Here is a 23,934-nt window from a genome sequence, read left to right on the forward strand (position 1 = left end):
AAAAAAAAAAAAAAAAAAAAAAATGGAGGCCTTTCCTGATCACCCAGTCCAAGGCAGCTCCCAGTCTCTTTCCATTGTATCACTCTGCTTTTTTTAAAAAAAATTTTATTGAAATATAGTTGATTTACAATGTTTGTTAGTTTCAGGTGTACAGCAAAGTGATTCAGTTATACATATATATGTATATATAGCTATCCTTTTTCAGATTCTTTCCCCCTATAGGTTATTACAAAATATTGAGTAGAGTTCCCTGTGCTATATAGTAGGTCCTTGTTGGTTATCTATTTTATATATAGTAGTATGTATATTTTAACTCCAAACTCCTAATTTATCCCTCCCTCCCTTTCCTCTTTGGTACCCATATGTTTGTTTTCTATGTCTCTACGTCTAGTTCTGTTTTGCAAATGAGTTCATTTGTATCATTTTTTTTTTTAGAATCCACATATAAGCATATGATATTTGTCTTTAGACAAATACTTCACTTCTGATTTACTTCACTTAGTATGATAATCTCTAGGTCCACTCATGTTGCTGCAAATGTAATTATTTCATTCTCTTTTGTGGCTAATGTTCCATTGTATTATATATCACATTTCTTTATCCATTTATCTGTTGATGGCAGGTTAGGTTACTTCCATGTCTTGGCTGTTGTAAATAGTACTGCTACGAACTTTGGGGTGCATGTACCATTTCAAATTATGGTTTTCTCCAGATATGTGCCCAGGAATGGGATTGCAGGATCATATGGCAACTCTATTTTTAGTTTTTGAAGGAACCTCCATACTGTTCTCCATAGTGGCTGCACCAATTTACATTCCCACAACAGTGTAGGAGGGTTCCTTTTTCTCCATACCACATTCTGCTTTGTTTTCATGTATTCTTATCTATTCATATATTATGTAAAATAAATTTATTGAGCACCTACTTTGTGACAAGGAACACGGTAAATTTCTGCCCTTGATAGAGCTGTCATTCCAGTGAAGAGGAATAATCAATAATCATCACTACCCGATCCTTCCACCCTGACTGGCACCATAAATGGAGTGGAGGATTCATGACAGCAGTGGAGTTGTTTTAATTCTGGAATTAGTGAACTTTCAGAGAACCTATTCTTTCTCACCCTTTTACTGTTTACTTCTGTAAAGTGACCTCCGCAACTGGAGAAGTGGCAAGGAAGAGCACAAAGAACATGGCTGCAGTGGTCCCTTTAGGGCTCCAAAATTTATTTTGTTATGCACGTTCTTGAGCAAGTCCTATTGTATACTTTTCACATTAATTTCTTCATTTGTAAAATGAGGTAGTCTTATCCATTGAGTGAATTAATTATGAAAGCATTTGATAAATGGAGCACCATCCAAACGACCCACTTAGGTGAGTATTGAATGCTGTCTGCCGATGTCTCAAAATTTGCTGAAATTTTCCCCATCTGCTCCCAAGGGAGGGAGCTTCTTGAACATGTGCCTCCGTTTTCTTGTCCTTTGAATAAACAACACTGAATAATATTTAGCTTGTCTCTGATGACCATATTTTACTCTGATTCTATCCTAACAGCATTCATTTTCTGTTCTTCTACAGTATTTTGGAAGTTTACTTGTCATTTTCTGTGTAGAACTGGCTTGTGGTGTTTGGACATATGAGCAGGAAATTATGGTGAGTTCAAAATGGAATATAACCACAGTCTGAAACAATATTCGTTCAGCCTTTTAAATCAGATACTCTGGAGTTGTTAAGCACATGGCTATTAATTTGAATGTTCATGCTATCTGGTAACAATGAATACTCCCAATACTTCTGAAATGTAGCATTTTCTTTTCTGTGTCTAAAGCATAGTTCCAAAGCATAATTTGTGATTTTTCATTTCCTCTATTCCTATATATATCTTTAATTCCACAGATTGCTTAAACATGGATATAATAGACTGAAAATTATATATGTTCTAAAATAATTTCACCATCTTCTGAGTGTATAATAGGAAATATTCACATTTGCAACAGGACTTGAGAAAAGTTGAAAATCTACATGAAAACCTTATAAAATGCTGACTGCAGCTGTACACTGATGGCTAGGAAACATGTACCTTCTGTTTGCAGCAAGCCAAACCATCTTCCAAATTAAGAAGTGTGTGTTAGAATGAATGAGAATAAGAGTTTCTTAACCTTAAGATTTTACCAGTCATGTTCGGTATACCACTCACACTTCAGCTCTGCTCTATTGGGCATTATTACTTATTTAATGTTTGCTCACTTCATTGGTGAAAATTGGTGCATTGATTATCAATGAGGTTGAGCACCTTTGCATGTCTGTGAAGTCTGGCTGTTTTTGTGGTGGCAGGTCAGATTCTTCCACTGTGAGCTTTGTAGAGTAATCCTGTTTCAGGAAGATGATGTTTTTTTCCCCCCAACATGTAGTCTTTGGACTGTCTACAGCAGGAGTCCACCAGGGTGATTCTTTAAAATGCACATTATAGGGCTCTAGGCCAAAGCTGCTAGATCGGAATAGAGGAAAAGGCAGCGACTGAGTATTTGCATTTGTGGCAAGTTCCCCAGGTCAGTCTTCAACATTTTAAAATTTAAGAGCTCTTAAGAAGCGAAGCAGATTCTTTTTTTTTTATTTATTTAATTTAATTTATTTTTTTATACAGCAGGTTCTTATTAGTTATCTATTTTATACATATTAGTGTATCTATGTCAATCAAAATCTCCCAATTCATCACATCACCACCACCCGTGAAGCAGATTCTTTTACATTTGTTTCTGAGAGGCATTTTGGCAGTTGTGTAAGAAAATTGAAGACATCTCTGGTACTGATGCAGTTATTAAAGATTCTATGGTAAATCTGCTACTGTACTGTGACAACTGTTTTGAATGCTAAGTGGTAATTACAGACTAGTGGGCACTCTACATGCGTCAATCTACATGTAAACGATGCTTTGGCACTGCTACACAGCTGAACCCCTCTGAAAACACTCATGCTTTCAATGTGTGACAACTCTCAGTAAGAAGAGAGAATTTATGGTTATTTTTTTTCTCTATTAAAAATTGAAAAGTCAGGGCAGGTTCTAACTAGTTTAATATAAAGTTAAACACTATCTTCAAAACAAAATCTCCTCTTACAATAGGAATGCTCTTGTTGTCTTTGAGAATCATATTTTCACACCATCCCTAGAAACTTGGTATATTAAGGGAATGAAAAAGTGATTGATTCCAGGGACTCAGTTTTGGTGTCTTACTAATTTTTTCTAATTTCAAAAAACACATGGATCTCCTTAACATTCAAGCAATGAGTAGTAAATTGTATAATTAATTCTTGATCTCCTCATCTCAGCTTTTGTGTTCTTTTTGGTAATTAAAAGGTTTTTAAAAATGAGTTTACTTTCTAGTGGATTTAAAAAAATGGCTTGAACAGTGTTTATATCATACTAATATTTGGTAAATTTCCTAAATTATAACAAGTTTGAAATGAATTAATTTAAGGTATTTGAAAGGAAATATTTTGACTCTAGTATAATTCTAAGGAACTTGAGGAAACAGAAAGGAATTGATACGTTTTAGATACTTGCTTCTATTCTGTGAAGGGGCCATCTGCAAGTATTTTTTTAGTATCACAATGGTACTAGATGGGTGTACACTGCCGTGCCCGCTGAAGGCATACATCACTGTTTTGCTTGTGTAAATCTTCCCCCATTAAGTCACCAGGATAAAACAAGGGCTGTTTAAAAGTGAAATGTGGAAAGTAGTCCTTTAGGAAAAACGTTTGTCAGAATTTTTTTTTTTATTATTATTGCCTTTGCACTAATAGCAACGTGAATGAAAAGTGCTGTTAAAGTTTATGAGCTGCGAAATTTTGCAGAACCCAGACTTTGCGTAGAATGGGCTTTGTGCTCTTCTCTGTTCCATACAAGGAGCCAATACATGTGTGTTTTCCTTTATGGCCAGAGCACTGTATTTTGTGCCCGAACCTCAGTGACCGCCTGTGTTTCTTGCTATATTTGGTTTCAGATCAATTGTGGTCACAAGTGGGAAACAACTTATATTTATTTTGGAAAATAACTTAAAAAATAAGACTGTTCTAATAACCAAATCAAGAGATTGGGCATCAGGCAGCCTATTTTCCCATTATTTCTGTTTTTTATATACATGTTCACCTCCCATTCATCATTCCTTCTCTAGATGAAATCTGTCAATCATGTTAACTGTTTCAGATTGTAAATTTCTAGAGAATTTATTTCACTTCTATTTATTTTATGTTCAAAAGGATATGAGATAATAAGAATTTATAGTGCATAGCTTGAACTGTGGTTAGTTCTCTGAACTTTGTTGGAACCAGATGAACACACAGTATACCCAGTCAGCCCATTATTTAGGGAACAAAGTTGTGTGCCCAGGTGTTGGGGTGTTTTCTTTTGTATTGTACATTTCCAAGTAATAAAAAAGAAAATTAGCAAAGGAACAAAATGAAGACTTTCTGTGGCCAGGAATTTTTAAACTACTATTGATATTGCTTTTTTTTTTTTTTTTTTTGCGGTACGCGGGCCTCTCACTGATGTGGCCTCTCCCGTTGCGGAGCACAGGCTCCGGACGCGCAGGCCCAGCGGCCATGGCTCACGGGCCCAGCCGCTCCGTGGCATGTGGGATCTTCCCGGACCGGGGCACGAACCTGTGTCCCCTGCATGGGTAGGCGGACTCTCAACCACTGCGCCACCAGGGAAGCCCTAAAATCCACTTTTTGAAAAGTTTACAGACTTATTCTAGAGTGAGGCTTGGCTTGAGCTGAACTCTTTCCCTTAATTCTTCTCCCTTTATTTTAGTACCATAGTCTGCAGTCACTTCAAAGAACCATTTCATAGCATTACGAACTCAAATGAAAGGGCATTTTGCAGCAGGGACCACTTGTTATGAGGAGCTCAGGTGTATCTACAGAACATATAGGTGTATCTACAGAACATACAGCTTTACTTGTGATTTCCTTGAACTTGATATCGGCATTAAGTGATTTCGCATTATTTTGCTTAATATGAAGTACTTCCTCATTTAGTACAAAAATCTACAAGTAGAGATTGTTTGATAAGTATTTAATAACGCTGAGCCTAATTTAAGCCACAAACAAATACAAATTTAAGGCAGTGTTTGGCAATGGCAGTACATTCCAAGTAAGTGTGAGTATGTGGATGAGTCTATGAGTGATTGTGTTTGTGTGAATCTGTGAATGTATGTGTGTCTGAATGTGGCTGTTTGCACGTTACAGTTGTTGATACTTTGTCTTTTCTATCGCTAGGTTCCAGTACAGTGGTCAGACATGGTCACTTTGAAAGCCAGAATGACAAATTATGGCTTACCGAGATACCGCTGGCTTACTCATGCTTGGAATTTTTTTCAGAGAGAGGTAAGTGCTACCTTTTCTGAGGTAGAGGGTGTGGAATAAATGGCACACTTTCAAAACAAGTGTTCAAAGCTTTGGCTTTGGTCATTTTCCCTGTGCTGAAAAGTTAAGCCGATGATTCAGTTACCACTGGTGTAATTTTTTTATTGAGAAATACTTTAAGTAGCTCTATGCCCTGCTTTTCTTCCACCATTTCCGCTTCATTTCCCACGGTTCACATATATTTTAGAATCTTTTAAAAGCCCTTTTGCTAAACTAAATTTTCCTTTTTTAATGAGAATTCCTTGATAATTACCCAAGCTCTATTTGAATGGATAATTTTTCATGATTTTTAGAGCTATCTGTAATTTAAACATCATTTGAAAATTTAAAATAATGGGTCTTATTTGGAAATTAGGACTCAGTATATCATTAAAAGCATGAACTTTCTAGTCAGAATGACCTTCGTTCACATTCTGGCTCTGCTGCTTACTATTACATGAGCTTCTGTAATTTACTTAACTTCCTTAAGCTTCAGTCTCCTCATCTATAAAATGGGGATAATAAAAGTACCTATCTCCTCCAGGTGTTGAGAAGATCAAATGGGATCATAAGTTATTGTTAACAATAATATTATAATATTACAAAGTTAAGTGCTTTTAGCTTTTCTTACCCACCTTCCATATAGCACTGCATCCCATTATCCTCTCAGACAGGGACTATATTTAGATGTTTAAAATCTGGTGACTTGAAGTTAACCATTGATTCAAACTAAGTTCTTCTCCCAAGCAGTTTCCTTGCGATTGGAGTGACATTCCCAGATGACCAAGTCTATCTCTTTCTTTTACTGGCATTTAAAGCTGGGCTCCAAAGCATTTGAGAATCAGGGTCTTGCACAGTAGATGTCCTGCTCCCTGCTCAGTTACTCTGTCTTGGATACAGGCAGAGGTTCAAGTCCAGGATAATCTCCAAATCTGGCTCTTTGTGTCACAGTTGTTGAGATGGTGAAAATTATCACTGCAGCACAGATTTCCTGTTTATTTAACTGCTTCCTGACTTTGTTTGTTTACTCTTCATTTGTACTAAAAACAACGTGAAGGGAAAATAAGTGAAGCGTTAGGGAATTTATAATAAGCTGTGTTCAGCTACTACCCGGAGTGGAAGCTTCCTAGAGCTCTTTATTTTCTGACAATTGTGATGTGGACCATGATAATCCAGGTCAAAAAACAAAATGAGTTTTTTTCTAATGGTACAAAGAGGACGCCACCCTAGGTAGATAATGTACAGCGCTACAAATGATAGCACACGTATTTTTAGATTTGTTGTATGGTAAGTTCCCTCCTTTACATCATAGGCTTATTTCACTTCAGAGGAGGTGGTGAAGACCTCCGGGCCTCCTGAAAGAGTTTTTAAAAGCCCCTTGTATTAGTTTGCTAGGGCTGCGGCCATAACAAAGTACCACAGGCTGGGTGGCTTAAACAACAGAAATTTATTGTCTCACAACTCTGCAGGCTGGAAGTCTGAGATCAAGGCATCGGCAGGATTGCTTTTTTCCTGAGGCCTCTCTCCTGGGCTTGTAGACAGCCGAAGTCATCTCCCTGTGTCTTCACGTCATCTTCCCTCTGTGTCTGTGTTTAAATTTCCTCTTCTTACAAGGGCATAGGTCAGATAGGATTAGGACCACCCTTATGACCTTATTTTAATGCCTTCTGTAAAGACCTTCCCAAATATGGTCACATTCTGGAGGTTAGAACCTCACCGTGAATTTTGGTGGTGGGGTGGAAGGACACAATTCAGCTAACCACCTTCTCCCAAAATAAATTGTAGAGCAACCTTGTCAGGCTGCAGTTTTCCTGACTCCTCATTCGGTGCAGGTCTGGGCATGTACTTCACTTTAGTGGACTCTCACTTAAGCCCTAGTGATGTTTATTTAATACCTTTAAAAAAACTGATGCTAAAAACTGTATTTATTTATTGATTCTAACATAGAGGTTGGAGTATAGGCTTGAGAACAAACAGACTCCACCGCTGGCTGGTCTGTGATCTTGGCAACTTACTTGTCCTATTCCTTAGAGCCTCAGGTTCTGCTTATGTAAAATGGTGGTGGAATTTTCCAGTTTGACAGCATGTTAGAAGAGTGGCCCCATCTCACAATGTGGCTCTAAAAGAGGCAGCAAGACTCCAAGGAGATGTAGACCATAGTCATGTGTGGCTTAAGAATGGGTTTGCTTAAGGGAGTTTCCAGGAAAATTTTCGGTATCAATTCAGTATCTTCTATTGATGAAGAAAAACAACCATGTAAAAAGCAACAATATCTCAGTGACTTATTAAAATAAAAAAAAGCGTCTGGCACAGAACATGCTATGCGTAAGTTATTTGGAAGAGTCATTTGTGTGGAGCACCTCACTTCCTGAGAAGGCCGGATAAATGGGCTGTTCTATTGTGGACAGTGAGCATGTTCCAAGAACTGTCCTCCTGTCAGCAACGCAGAAGAACACATGACATTAGGAAATGAGAAGTAGGTTTCTTCTGCGTACAAGGATTTAAAAAGACTGACTTGGAAGGGTAGTAGTTTATGATTTTTAGAAAGTGGTCATTTTACTACATGTATTTTTTATGGATACTCAATGACTTATGTAAAATACATGATGTTAACTTATGTTTGACTTAATTGGTGATGTTTGTGGTGTATTTGTGGATTTTAGAACAAATTTATAAGAGGGAAATACTAAAATTATTTTTAAAGTTTCTTGGAAAATTTTAGTATTACTCATAGCATCAGTATTTCATCATTTATAGTACTCAAGATGATTTTTTTCTCTTTATTTATTTATTTTTTAACATCTTTATTGGAGTATAATTGCTTTACAATGGTGTGTTAGTTTCTGCTTTATAACAAAGTGAATCAGTTATACATATACATATGTTCCCATATCTCTTCCCTCTTGCATCTCCCTCCCTCCCACCCTCCCTATCCCACCCCTCTAGGTGGTCACAAAGCACCAAGCTGATCTCCCTGTGCTATGCGGCTGCTTCCCACTAGCTATCTATTTTACGTTTGGTAGTGTATATATGTCCATGCCACTCTCTCACTTCGTCTCAGCTTACCCTTCCCTCTCCCCGTATCCTCAAGTCCATTCTCCAGTAGGTCTCTTCATTCCCGTCTTGCCCCTAGGTTCTTCATGACCATTTTTTTTTTTTCTCTTTAAAAATTAGATATTAGGCTTCCCTGGTGGTGCAGTGGTTGAGAGTCCGCCTGCCGATGCAGGGGACACGGGTTCGTGCCCCAGTCCGGGAAGATCCCACATGCCGTGGAGCGGCTGGGCCCGTGAGCCATGGCCGCTGAGCCTGCGCGTCCGGAGCCTGTGCTCCGCAACAGGAGAGGCCACAACAGTGAGAGGCCCACGTACCACAAAAAAAAAAAAAAAAAAAATTAGATATTTAAGCAAGTGAAAAAATGTAAAATGATTTTTTGTATTTCCTTGTTTCATTTTACGTAAGAAATTCAGAATTCTTTAAAGTTTATTTTAGTTGAAATTTTGAAATGGTGGATTGTGATATTTTACAATACAGTGTTAATCCTGAGCACAGGTTGATTTGTTGGGCTACATAATTTTCAAAGCCAGTCACTCCTGGCAAAATTCTTCTCCGTGACTGCCTGTACATAACCCTTGTTTCTGACTATATGGAAGAGTAACTGCCCTCTACCCAAGGACAGAAAGTTTTCATAGTTAATTACTCTGAATCTAATCTACATATGTCCTTAAGCAGGATTTCTAAACTTTGACCAGAGAAGGTTTTTGTTAACAGTTGGTGAAATGAGACTAAAAAGAAACAAAGACAACGTAGTTTGTCTTAAATCCAACTTTATTGACACTAAAGACACATCATTTCTTCTGAGATTATGGTGATAGAATATGACAGTTTTTTTCAAGATTCTCACTCAATTGAATAAAAATTTGATGACCAAACCTATGTTTCCATCTCAGAAATTTTTGGAAATTTTCTGGTTAATGAATCGAGTTGGGTAATCTCTGTGATGTGGGCTGTTGGCCAAAAATCTTTCTACAGAGATTGCGGCAAGTTTTAATATAATATTGGAATTTGTTAAGCAGTTAAGTTGGTAACTAGGCAATATGCAAATAGATTGATCAACTATTCCCTAGTAGCTAGAGGTTTAATGTTAAATGTAAGATTTCAGCCATTTGTTTTGTTAGTGTGTATTAACTTTGCTGCTATATGATCACTTGTAGAGGATTTTACATTTGGGGGGAGGTAAGACTCAGTCATGCCTGACCTGTCTTCATGTGTTACGGGCATTATTGTTCAGAATTGTTCCATTATGGAGTCCTCTATTACATTTCTGTTGTCAACATAAAATGTGCACATATCATTAGGCGATGACAGAAGTGACTTTAGCTCTGGGTGCAAATATTTAAGAAATCTAACGTTCAGTCTCCCATAAGTTAAGAAAATATTTTTGTTGTTTCTGAGCCTGACCAGTCATTCTTTTGCAGTTCAAGTGCTGTGGAGTTGTCTATTTCACCGACTGGCTGGAAATGACAGAAATGGACTGGCCCCCAGATTCCTGTTGTGTTAGGGAATTCCCAGGATGTTCCAAACAGGCCCACCAGGAAGATCTCAGTGACCTTTATCAAGAGGTAAGGCCATATGTCATTAACTTATCATGGAAGTAAAGAATCAACAACATGCCAATGCAATTTTCCTCTTCTGTCTAAATATGAGGGACCCGAAAATTGTTTTCCTCTGAAATGTGGAGAAAGAAGACAAAGCTAAAAGTTAATATAAAAATCTGAATACTAATCACATTTTAACAAAGTAAATTTGGAAAGACTAGGTTTTAGAATTAATTGGATTTTGAACTGTATTGTCTAGAACCAAGCTCTATTGCCACTTCCTAAGAGCGCTTTAAAAACAGACATGCAGAGTGTGTGACTAACTCCGGACATTGGGGAAGACAAGGTTTGTAGTTCTTGAGCAGAATGTATATTTAGGGCTTCCATATAGACTAAAACATGGGGGCGGGGGATGGACAAAAAACCCAAAAAAAAACAAAACCCAAAAAACCCCCCAAAACCCTTCTACTCTCCAGAGAAAATGCTGTCCTCGACTCTTCAGGTCCCCCTGCTGGCTAATATCAGTGATGTTAGTTTTAGCTGATTTAATGAAGTTAGATGCTCAGTGGGATTAAAGTCAGTTATCAAGTGGCTAAGAAACTTGCATATTTATGTTTTCCGGGAGAATTCATCAGAATCATCTGTTATTCCTTTGTTAGCAGAAGCTTTCCTATTCCTTCATCTTTAATGGTGATTTTCAAACTTTGTTAGCAGAGAAATCCTATTTTCAAATTAAAATCTAGAACTACACCATTCCAGTATAGTAGCCAATAGCTACAAGTGGCTATTTCAATTAAAATAAAATAAAATAAAAATTACGTTTCCTCAGTTGCACTAGCCACATTTTAAGGGCTCAACAGCCACTTGGGACTAGCAGTTCCTGTGTAGGCCAACACAGATATAAGACAGTTCCATCTTTATAGAAGGTTTCATTGTAGTCTTGACCTAGAATGGAAGCTCAAAATGTGAATCAGGTGGAAGGGAAGCTGCTCAGGCTGATGGGCTGGGATCATTTCCCAGATACATCACCAGTCAAGTATCTGGGTACCACAAATCATATTAACATAAAGTAACAATTTATATCATTCATAATATAATACACACATACACACACACACACATCTGATTTTCCCTAGAAGTACTGTCATTGTTCAAAACATCTTTTAGGCTGTCTGCCAAAGTCAGCTGTAGAGATGCTCGAAAATCAGTTTTATTAATTTATAGTGTAAATTAATGAATTTGAAAATGATGCTGGATTACCCACACAAATGTTTCATTTCATTCATGTCTTAGAGATGAATCACTTTTTTTTTTTTATATGTAAGTTCTCATATATGTCTGTCCTTGATATGTTATACCCCCCGCCCCGTTTTCAAAGACTGCTATCGAAGTCAGCATTTGCTTAATTTTTGCGGTACGCGGGCCTCTCACTGTTGTGGCCTCTCCCGTTGCGGAGCACAGGCTCCGGACGCGCAGGCCCAGCGGCCATGGCTCACGGGCCCAGCCGCTCCGCGGCATGTGGGATCCTCCCGGACCAGGGCACGAACCCGTGTCCCCTGCATTGGCAGGTGGATCCTCAACAACTGCGCCACCAGGGAAGCCCGATGAATCACTTTTGACTGTTAAAAAGTCCATCTTAGAGGACAAGCCTTTGCCACATTTAAGGATACCCAAAATGAAGTGCTTTGGCCTTTGAAGGCAGGCCACAAAGAGGAGTGCCAAATATCTTTAAGAGATTCAGAATTGTGTCAGTCTTTCTAGGGCAGGAGAGTACCACAAAGTGAGTAACTTAAACAACAGATATTTATTGTCTCACAGTTCTAAAGGCTGTAAGTCTGAGATCAAGGTGTCAGCAAGGTTGGTTCCTTCTGAGGCGTATGAGGAAGAATCTATGCCTGTGCCTCTCCCTCAGCTTCTGGCGGTTTGTTGGGAATCATTGGTGTTCCTTGGCTTGTAGAAGCATCACCCAGATCTCTGCCTTTGTCTTTACATGCCATTCTCCCTGTTTGCATCTGTCTCCAAATTTCCCTTTTTCATAAGGACACCAGTCGTATTAGACTAGGGGCCCACCCTTCTCCGGTATGACCTCATCTTAACTAATTATATCTGCAAGGATTCTATTTCCAAATAAGATCACGTTCTGAGGTACTGGAGATTAGGGACTTAACATATGAATTTAGAGGGGATGAAATTTATCTCATAACAAGAATTGTTGAAGCAACTGAATAACTCAGGTGTTTACTTTAAAAGATAATCAAAATACTTATAGTCATGCCTCACACTACTGGGAAGTATTGTGTTTGGATGTTATCATTTTAAACATATTATGCTTAGTAGCATTTTGGCTTTGAATGAAAAGGAATATACAAGATATTGTATATTAAACGAAGAATTATTGAGTCAGTGTCTCTGAGTTCCTCAGTGATTATGTTACATTTTTTTTTCTGAGTGAAAGATAAATATTGGTTGGTGTCTGTAGTAGGGATGGTCACCTAACAAGTTCACCAGTTAGAGTCCTATTGATTTCATAAAACAGGAAATCAAGCTTAATATTTCTAAGATAGTATTAGGTGCAGATGTAATTGTGGATATTCAAGTACATTATAACTTACCACTAGGCTTTAAAAAACAGATGATTACAGACAGACATTTATTTATTAAGATGTAAGCCCCAGGGAGAGCCTCCTCCTGGGATAATAAACCATTTTGCAGAAAAATCCAAAACCAAAATACCCCAGAGGATTACAGTATAGATGTAAGTGTTGACATGCGAATTGAAACCTATCCACTTTCCTAGTGTGAACTTAATCCATTTGTTAGTTTTTAGGAGTAGCGAGTCAATATGGGGAATTATTGGGCTACATATGTAATAATTTCTACTTTCTTTAGTGATCAACACTGGTAACATGATTATAACCAATATTGATCCTGAGAATGACAAAACATGAATGAATTTACCGTATCTTCCCACAAAGTCTGAGTATGGACAGATTCACTTCAGTTTTATTATTTAGTTGAAAGGCAGTCAATTAAACACTTAATAAAATTTTTTTGTTTACAAATGCAATTCACTTTTGCTAGTAGTATTCGTCATGAGACACTTTAATTTCAGGATGTCTAGAATTGCTTGTTACATGAATTTTAAGATGAAAAGAAACCACACTATTGTACAAGTGCAAATTGATGCCCGTATTATTTTTAAAGTTCTTTAGACAGACTTCCAGCGGAGACAGAGGTTCATTATATGAGAGTAATCTGCTTTTGCATTTTACAGCTAATAACAGATGCTGTTATTGGTAACATAGTGCATAATTATATGCAGAGTTGACTTACAGAAGTGGATCACTTAGTAGCTTTATGGCAAAAGTACAATTAAATCCATCATTAAAAATAAGACTTAATTCCACTTTGCCCAGGAGAACATACGTTTCCTCGTTGCAGTGTGCCCAGAGATCACCCACCTGAAAGATGAGGGGTCTGAAAGGGTGAACAAGTGAGGGACAGCTGTTGGTATTTGGGAAATTTATTCTGAAGTAGCAAGTACTGAAAGGAGATATTTTAGAGGTCTTCAAAGTTCATCATTCCGAACAGGAACTAGACTTATTCATTGTTGCTCCAAGGGCCAGAAGTTACAGGAAGGAAATTTTGAATCAATAGACGGAAAACCTTGCTCATCAAAATCCATCCAGTTGTGAGAAAGGTTCTCTTGTAAAGTCGTGAGTGTCTCATCACTAAAAATATTAAAGTCAAGGTCAGATAACTATGTCATTGGTGGGTAGAATGGATTTTTAAATTAAGAGTGAATCTGGACTAGATGAACTTCAAGGTCCCTTTTATCTTTCATATTCTGTAAGCTTAGAGATAAGAACTGACTTTCTTCCTGTAGTCTTTCTTCAGTAGTCTGAAATCAAGGAAATAAATCATTCTCAACCATCTGGTGGCCTGCATGGTCCCTGACCCATATGTCATATTTTATGACATATTTGAAATCTGTGAAAAATGACAGAGCGGAAATATAGCAACAATCGCACATTTTAAAAACATTTCCATCAGTGGTATTGTTGGGTTTGGCACACAGCCCCTCAAATATCCATAATGAGCTATCCACTTGTATAAAAGTATAGATTTAAAAGTATAGATTGTATAAAATCTTGTATAAAAGTATAGATTTAAAAATCTATAAAACTATCTCTGACCCTCAATTTGGTTCTATCCCATTCATTCATTCAAACAGTTTTGAGTGCCTCCTGGGTTCCAAGTGCTATTGTGAGCGCTGAAGAGACCGTGGAAAATGTTTCAGACAAAAAACTCTCCTCCAGTATAACTTATGTTCTAGTTAGGGATATAGACATTTAACAAGAAAAAAACAGCAATAAAAAATCATTTCAGGTGGCGGTAAGCACTTTGAAGACTCTGAACAGGGTCATGTGCTAAAGAATGGCTTTATTGGTGAGGGAATTATTTAAGATAGGATGTTTAGGAACAGGCTGTCTTAGGAGGTGGCATTTGAACCGAGACCAGTTGGTGAGAAGGATCCAGCCATGCAAAGATCCATTGAAGAGTATTTTTTTAGCCTAGGGAACTGCAGTGTAAAAGCCCCCCTGGAGGTGGCCTGGACCAATGATTCCTGACTGCTTCCTACCCTGCAATTTGGGACTGTTTGTGTAACCACACTGTCTAAATAGTGGGTGTGAGACTTGGCTTCAGCAAAACCTCAGGCTCAGAGTTTAAGTTGGTAAAATACAAGACTGAGATGCGTCTTTTCCTTCTTTCACCTGCCGAGTTTTCCATCATATCAGTTACTAGAGCTCTAGACTTGATTGGAGAATAAGACGAGAGAGAGAATAAAGAAGGCTGGTAGAAAAAAAGTTTTGGTAGAACAGGGACTTCTGACCCCTTGCCCATGGACCTGTGTTCTTGGATGGGCTTCAAGAGAAAAGTGGTATTGTTGAAATTGTTTTTGATATTTTATATGCATTTTTCAGTGAGTAGGATCTATAGCTTTCATCAGCTTTTCTTGGGGCTCCATACCTAAAAGTGTGAAGAACCACAGTTGTAGGGAATAGTTGCAGTGTTTGCTCTCAGATAGGAAAGGAAGAAAAAAACACCTCCTCAAAGAAACTGAAATGGCATTTTCCTCCTCTGTATGCCACCTCAAGAAAAATAAATGGATGTAAACAAGCTCACAACAGGCCCTACTTCAAATGGACTAACTCAAAATGTAAAACCAAGAGGGAGAGAGTCAAGTAAAATATACTTCCAAAACCACATTTCTTTGTTTTGTAGTTAGGAGAAAAACTACTGTTGAAAGAGATTGACTGCTTCTTCAGAATAGTTATTCACAGAGGTTATGTAAGGGCCAAACAGAAAGATGGTTTCTACGAAGCTGTGTGCCTTTGGGACACTTTTTCTTTGGACGCTTAGTCTTGATATGTTCCATGGCGTATTGGGTTTGAATATCAAATACTCTTAATAATTTCCTTTGCGACAAATGATTTTGCTCCACACCATTTCTGCCTCTTTAGAAGGTTGTTTATTTCTTTTCTGAGTAACAGAAAACCTCTACATAAAATAAAGAGATGGAAGAGGGCAGGGGTATGAATGTGAAGGGGATGTGATCTTTCTGAGTCCTGACTTACCAGATGAAGAACCCAGATGGTGATGGTGTGTATAGGTCTCCAATGCTCACAGATAGTAAATGGACATGCAGGGGTGCTCCCCCAGGTTAAAGCTGGGGGCAGCTCATGGTGACCATGTGGGATGGCTTGTCTGAGGTTTTTATTCTCTCAGCTGTGTATTAACCTTTCTGTGAGCTGAGAGTTAAGAATTCAGCCCTCACCCAGATTGGAGGTCCTTCCTCACCCATCTCCTTTGCACGCTGCTGTCCTTGGCAAATGATATTTGTTTTATAATCCAGGTACAATTTTGGGGGGAAGTATCTCAGCTCTCAACACATTTTATTAACACTCTTCCCCTGTCATCATCTTTGTTAGAATTAGAAAGGTGAGTCAGTACTATATGTCTGCTTTGACTAATAGAAACAACTTTTATTTTATAATTTTCACACACAACATCCTACACGTAGAAATATTATCTCAGCACTTCTGAGCCAGAGGAAGAAACATGACAGAGTACTGTGGGTACAAAAGGACATGGTGGGGAAATGGGGGTGTGGCCTTATGGCAATCTCTACCTGGTTGTGGGATGGATTATTTTTCTCCCAGGGAATCCAGCTCTTAAGCTGCTAGTGAGATTCTTCTTGGGACCAAGTAAATTTCCACACCCCAAACAAAATTAGGGGCAAGTGTTGAAAGAGAAGCCCAAGGCAGGAAGCAAGAGGTAAAAGCTTAGGCCCCTGGCCAGGTACCATCCAGTTGCACTGATGTGAGGTTGATCACATCTGCATAGAAATGATCCTCACATCAGTGGCTAAAAGAAGAGGTAGGAATGAGATGATCTTGATTGGGACACAGGAAGGAGCCTGACACTGGGTGGGCAGTCCTTCATTGCCACTGTCTTTGTGATTGAGATGTGCAGTGAGAGCCCACAGAGCGGGTAGTAGTTCACTGGGCCTCCAATCTTAAAGCTAAGCAGGTGTTAGTCAGTTGCAAAAATCATTTGGGGGGTATGGGGCCCAAAAGGGCATTTCAGGCAGAGGCAATGGTGCAGAGTTGGAGCTGGAAGCAAGACAGCACAGCGGGAGCACAGGCGTGAGGAGGGCTGGACAGGGCAGACGCTGGCTTATGAAGAGCCCTGTATATCCTGCTAACGCATGCATTTTCTCCTGAAGTCTGTGAGTAGTTGCCGAATGAAGTGACAAACAGGTTCACAAATTTGAGACATTGTTAGGAAAGTAAAGCTGGGAACAGAGTTGTCATGGGATTCTGATTTATTAATAATGAAGCTCTATTCTCAGATAAACACACAAAGAATCTCCTGCCCAGAGAGTGAACCATAGGCAGCTTTCAAGCCCGGTGGTTATTTAGATGGAATATACCTAAGAAGTTCCATTCTCAGTTTTCTTTTGTATAAAGGCAAAGACCCTCCCTCGTGCCTCTCTGCTGACTTCATTATCTCCTCCGTAACTGCTGGCAGGGATCAGGTTGACTCGGACTTGGGGTGATATCTGTTTTATCATCTGAAGCCCTGTAGGACGAGTTTGGTCTTGGTGGAGGGGGGATGAATCCCTTTTGTATTCAAGCTTCACTTGATCTAATCAGGCCTTGAACTATTCTGCCGGTTTTGCTTCAGGTATACAAATGCCTTCTTCTTTTCTTTCATTCTCTTTCTCAGCATAGTTCAGTTGTGAGCTTCCTGTTACCTATTCAGTATTCAAGCAACTTTTCCTCTTGTGCTTTATTAGTAGAGACTTGCAAACTTTGCCTTTAGAAGGTACTGATATGAAAGCCATTATAATATTTTGACCTGAAAAAGTACTGCACAAAGTAACAATTTTAGATATGAGCTTAAAAAATCATTAGGTCATTGGGCTTCCCTGGTGGCGCAGTGGTTGAGAGTCCACCTGCCGATGCAGGGGACACGGGTTCATGCCCCGGTCTGGGAAGATCCCACATGCCGCGGAGCGGCAGAAGTTGAGGTGAGAATTGGGTCTTGACGGGGGGAAATCAGGTGGGAAACTGTGCAGGTAATTCACTGTGAGGGATTGTAAAGGCTGGAATTCAGGTGTGCCACTGAGGAGGGCAAGGAGATGAATATGAAAGATATTTAAGAGGGAGAATGAACTGAATGATGATTGGGGTGGGTGTGGGGAGTGAGTGACAGGGAAGATGCAAGGACAAGGACACCTGACATTGACTTGGACCCTAGAGAGATGAGAAAGCTGTTCATTGAGGAGAGTGATAGGATTTGATTAGTTCCATTTTGAAAATGCTGGGTTTAAGGTTCCTGTCAAGTCCTCCATGTGCAGAAACCCAGTAGAAAGTATGAAGCTCAGGAGACGGAACTCAGCCAGAGATCTGGGATTTGTGTGCACTAATTAGGAAAGTGCTGACTCCAGATACAGTGGCTTGGATGAGGTAGGACTCGTATTTCTCTCTTATGCACCACTCAGCTGGTCCAGGCTGCCAGGCAGCCCTGCTGCACAAGTTCACCCAGGGACCCAGGGGTGAGATAGCATCACCTTTTATGACACCTGTCTTCCAAAGTTGCCCCTGTTTTCCTCCAGTTCCAGTCAATCGGGAGGAGGAGGAAGTAGGAAGGAGAACGTCCAGTGCATGAAGCTCTGCCCTCAGCTCCTCTGCTCACATTCTCTTGGCTCACATGTCTGTGCTTAGCTGCAAGGGAAGCTGGGAAATGTGGTCTCTGGCTAGGAGGCTGTGTTCCCCTAGAAAATGCTACCTACCGTGAAGAGTAGAGAACAGCCTAGAGCAGGTGGGGGGACTGTCAGTTTACAGGTGTTATCAGTGTGTATGAGGCAATACATGCACAGGAGGAGGTAAGACCACACAAAGAGATGGTGTAAGGTATGCAGCAGAGGACAGAAGTTGGGAAATGGAAACCCATAAGGGCAGTGGAGAAGGCACCTATTGTAGGTAGAGAAGAAATGGAAAGCAGTGTCCTGAAAGTCAAAGAAGGAGAGGATTCTAAGAATGAGTTTTCCTTAGTGAGGAAATGTGGTTTAGATGTTAAGGCTAGGTTCCAAAACTAGACTCTTTGGGTTAAACCTTTCCTCTACTCCTTATTAGCTGTGTGACCTGGGGCAAGTTTTAAACCTCTCTGTGCTTCATTTTTATTACCTGCAAAGTGAGGATAACCAGAGTACCCATCTCAAGTTGTTTGGTGAGTGAATTAGCATGTTTACAACCCTTAGAATAGTGCGGGTTTGTAGTATCTACTACAGTAATAGCTGAGAGTTAAAGTAAATTAGGGATTGAAAAGTACACATTGGATTTTTAAAATAGGAGACACATACACAACTCTGTGAGCAAGCATTTTATATACATTACATCATTTCAGCCCTAAAACATTTCTGTGAAGGTACAGTATTATTATTTCCATTTTACAGATGAGAAATGTGGGGCACAAAGAGGCTCGGTGACCTAGTCCAATTTCGTAGAGCTAGTAAGTGTCTAAACTCAGATCTATTTGATTCCAAAGCCCATACTTCAGTTAGGCACTAAAATTTCAAGATGTGGAGTACATGGTGAGGAGAAGGCTGAGTGTTTATAGATTTTTTTTCACTTCTAAACCTCAATTTTCTTGTCTATTAAATGAGATAATAATAGTACCTACCTCATTATGGTTTTATAAAAATAAATAGAGCTACTTAAGAAACCCTTAGCAAAGCACTAGGCACATAATAAACACAAATCTTCAATGCATGGTGGTAGCTAATGACAATAACAGGAACTTGTTAACATATTTATTAGAGTAAATAGAAAAATTAGTGATGTATGATTAGATTTTTAACTAACCAAATTGCCCAGAATTTTGCTAGTAATACAGGAAAATACTCATTTTCTAGTTCTATTTGTGTTGGTTGAAGGTAGAATTTAGGTCAGGGTTTTGGGGACTTCATGTGGTTTCCCACTTTGCTTGTTTTCACACCTTCCCACTTCTTAAGGACAAATATTTAGGGGACAGAAGGGCCCAGTGAGAGACGTCTGATGAGGGCTTTGTACATGTTCTGCTCAGTGAGGCAGGGAATGCCTGCCCCTGGACCTCACCTCCCTAGGGAGAATACCACCTTCTGAGTTTGCTGAAGCTAGTTTATTTATAACCACATATCTGGTGAAAATGACAAATGTTCAATAAACACAGTCATTTAAACTTGAGGATTGTGCTTGGGAACTTGTGAGGATTAAATGAGATGTGAGTTTTTTGAGATACATGAAGGCTTTTTCTACTGCATGTCCTATGTATGGGTTTGGCTAACTTTACTCTTAAGAGAACAGAAAATCCTGTAATGAATTTTATTACTTGCAGTTGAATTTTATTTTTTAAGGAAGGATTTATTTCCCTGCAGAGCTTATGATTATCAGTGGAGAACTTTTGTTCCAACCTCTTTAAAGCTCATGAACTCATGAACTGCTATCACTCAGCTTTCAATTTTAAAATAAATAGGTCTGAATATTATATATTTGTACCTGGTAATTAACACGTCGTTTCAAACTTGGGAGTTATGTTTATTATGAAAAATCAACAACAGGAATATCAATACTGGCATGTATTGGCACCTAGATTTTATTTAGACGTTATCTTCATAAGCACATTAGAGGTCTGCCTAATTTTTTGATGTGGCTTGTGAATATTGAGTACCGAAAAGCCACGGGGGTTCTTCTAATTTTAGAAACTCATTTTGGAGACAGATCAGAGAATAATTTCAAGTGTATAATTTCCTCAAGTGAAATGAGGCATCCTGACATGCCTTCAAATAGATTCCAGGAAATACGGGGTTTAGTGATTTTTCTCTGATAAAAGGTAGTGCTGTTATTTACAGTCGACCAGAATTTTAATATTGCAGCAAGTAAAGTAGACTAGCTAACTTGTCTTATTCATACCTTTGAATTATCTGAGGTTATTAATGTGGCTTTATCTAGGAAGAGAACATATTCAGGATAAATCACCTCAGAGTATTTTATTTTGAGAAAAGCAAATAAATGCAATTCTGTTCCTTCCTATTTTGAATAAAAAAACCTTTGTGAAATGGAATGCAGTTTTGAACTCTAACATTTCTATTTCCCCTTTTGACCCACTCAACAGAAATGTTTGTTTATGCAACTAAATATCTATGAACAGTACAATAGATTACAGAGACATATTTCCATTTTTTCTTCTCTAGACTTAGTGTCTTGCTTTTCAACAAAAACTTCCGAGTTTACACTGAAAAAGTGTAAACCTTATGCGTGATTATTTGACTGGCTCAGAATAAGCTCACAACTTGTGTTCAGACTGAATTACTTCAAAGAGGGTGGTGCAGAATGGACAGTAAACCCTGGAGCTGCTTCTACGAAGAATTTAAAGAGTGGCTGAGGCAGACAATTATTTTATACACAGAAATCTGGAAAAATACTGTCTTCTCAGGAAGAGGAATATTCTTTTGGAAAGTTAATCCTTAACTTTAAGTCATTGTGTAAATAGTTCATTGGAATTCAGCACGATACCTAGTATGCTGCAAGTTTCTACAATGCCTCCTAAGTTACCAAAGAAATATCAAATTGTGTGCCATGTAGACAGATTTGTGCTTTTATTTATATATTTATACTTTGTATCTGTTTTTATTAAAGGATTTAATGCAACATACAACAGAAGGATACAATGGATGAATAATACAAATAAGTAGCATTGGATAAGATAAATAAGTACTAGGGATGTAATGTACCACGTGATTAATATAATTAACGCTGCTGTGTGCTATATATGAAAGTCGTGAAGAGAGTAATCCTAAGGGTTCTCATCACAAGGAAAAAATGTTTCCTCTTTTTCTTTTCTTTTGTATCTATACGAGATGATGGATGCTCACTAAACTTATTGTGATAATCATTTCATGATATATGTAAATCAAATTATTATGCTGTACACCCTAAACTTATACAGTGCTGTGTGTCAATTATAGCTTGATAAAACTGGAAGGGAAAGCTACATAAATAGCAATGGAAAGTCAGGATTAAGGAAAGAGTAGCTAGATATGCTTAATGTGAAGGCAAATGGGATAACTGTGGTTGACTTTCGTATTTGCCCCTGAGCTTTCTGAAAGCCCAGGTGAAATGACACATAATCACCTGTACCATTTTAATGTCTGGAGGGCAAGTATTCTAATTTTTCAAAGGGAGCAAAATCCAAAAGTATTTTTTTCAAGTGGGATTTTATATCTACTACTCTAAGTTATCTAGGAAAATATCTTCAATATTATTTTTCACAAATTTTGTAGAGAAATCTCTTATGGTGTTCTTCAGTAACATTAAAATACGCTTCAGTGGAAAATAATATGCAGGAGCACAGGTTAATACATTCCAGCGTGGCAGAATTTGGTGGTCTGGTTTGACATTTGGATACAATTTAGAGTACCTAGAGACATCAATTGATTTCATTTATTTTAAATAATCTGTAGATAGCACCTCTTTCTGAGGACTTCCTGATAGAGAATAATAAAATGTAATGAATTCCGATAACAAACCTAGTACTAAACTAAATACTAAAATTCTGTCTTGTTTGGGGGTTATCTTTGTAAACTAAATGAGGAAGTAATAAGACTGACGTATTTATAAAAACTGAGGAGTCTCACTAGAACCTTTGCTTTGAATAAACGACCCTTGCCCACCTCAACAGGGAGACAATCTTCGAGCCCAGCGATCTCTAAGGAGGCCAGGTCCTGACCGAGCAATATTGATACAATCCCACGTCCACTCTTCTGGTGGAACTGAAAAGCTTTTTTCACTGGCATCCAAACCCATTCACAACAGCCTGGATTGTCTTAATATTTCATTGCATTTTCTAGTTTTTTAGAGTTAGAAATCAGTTTTATTTTCAAAGGAACATTGACAAAATCAACACCATCCAGAAAGAAATCATCAGGATGATGAAGTGTCTATATTTGGAAAACATGACAGAGCTATAGGAATATTTAGCCTAGGGAAGCGAGTGGTTAAAGGGAAAGTGATGATACTTCAAATATGGCTCTCTACCTTATGGAAAACAAGTCACAAGAGCAGAATTAGGACTACTGCATCCTTATTAGGAAGACAGTTTTCAACAGGGAAATGCTTGTTAAGAATTAGTGTTGTCCACGTGTGGAAAGGGCTGTCTAGTGAAGCAGGGAGTCCTTTTCTTTAGAAGAGCTTTTTTTTTTTTGATGGCTTTTGTGTGTGTGTGTGTGTGTGTGTGTGCCATACATTTTTGTTTCTTTGCATGTGTTATAATTCTTGTTGATAACTGGACATTTAAAACAATATAATGTGGCAACTTTGGAAATCAGATTCTCCCCCCTCCCCAAAGTTTTTTGTTTGTGTTTGTTCATTAATTACTTTTCTGAACTAATCCTGTAAAGTCCGTACTCGCTGTCCTGTGTGGCCCCTGAAATCTTGGCTCACTCAGCTTAGTGGTCACTTAATGAATGAACTGAAGTTTCCTTTAGATACCTGGAACCAGTAAGTCTCCCTGCCTTTGCCAAGGGTGTACAGAGCCTCAAGGTTAACCAGAAGTGAGATCTTAAGGCCTTTTTAGGTCTTTCCTCAGCTTGTGCACAGCCCTGGGCTTGAGCAGAGCTCTACTCACATGTGTAACTTTCTAGATCCCCACAAATATGTTAGAGCTCTGCCAAACCCCCTATGGATTTCACATTCTCCAGTTTTTCCTTTTAAACTTTTGACTAGCCCATTGTGTGCAACTGTTATCCACTACCTCAGGCAGCCTCAGTGTTGAACAGTTACCTCTAAATGCTTTTGACAACTATCCCCAGGGGAAAAGGCTGTCGCCCTGGTTGAGCTGCAAGTCGAGTCAAATAAAGAGAGCCTTGCAAGTGAGCTCTTCCAGGGAACCACCAGATAGGACAAATAATGACAATTCTCTGAGAATGGGGCTTTGAAGGAGCTCCAACCCTATTCTGTTGCCTTTGGTGGCTGCCAGACCACGGGTTTTTACCATAATCGTCGGCTGTTTGTTTTCAAGGCTCCTGCAGAGCTGGGGAGGGGAGATGGGAATAAGGCAAATTAAAATGCCACAAAGCTTTTTGTTCTTACTGAGGTTCAGGTGCTTTTCTTGAATAAATGCTCCCCAGATTGCTGCGTTTGGTTAACTTCCAGAGTTCTAAAAAAGTTGATTCTCACAATTTTTGCTAGTGCTTTCATTGTTTATGTAGGGGAGAGATTATTTCATTGTTTATGTAGGGGAGAGACTATTCAGAGACTATTCTCTGCCCGTTTTGTGGATGGCACTGTAGAAGTGCTTTTTAGCCATATTTTTACAAGTTAGAAAGTTGAAT

The 23,934-nt window shown here is 38.6% G+C and overlaps 1 protein-coding gene across 5 annotated transcripts in view; it reads left to right on the plus strand.

Annotated features, from left to right (window-relative positions):
- The window catches only part of TSPAN12 (tetraspanin 12), a 66,288-nt gene that overhangs the window by 37,174 nt on the left and 5,180 nt on the right, over positions 1–23,934 (plus strand). For all 5 annotated transcript variants that reach the window (XM_024757848.1, XM_024757849.1, XM_024757850.1 and 2 more), the window contains 3 exons: positions 1,576–1,650; positions 5,275–5,382; positions 9,876–10,019. In XM_024757848.1, the coding sequence (XP_024613616.1) occupies positions 1,576–1,650; positions 5,275–5,382; positions 9,876–10,019 (327 nt within the window). The remainder of the gene's footprint in view (positions 1–1,575; positions 1,651–5,274; positions 5,383–9,875; positions 10,020–23,934) is intronic.

This window comes from Neophocaena asiaeorientalis, unplaced genomic scaffold (assembly GCF_003031525.2).
Source record: "Neophocaena asiaeorientalis asiaeorientalis breed wild unplaced genomic scaffold, Neophocaena_asiaeorientalis_V1.1 scaffold116, whole genome shotgun sequence".
Classification (NCBI taxonomy): Eukaryota; Metazoa; Chordata; class Mammalia; order Artiodactyla; family Phocoenidae; genus Neophocaena; species Neophocaena asiaeorientalis.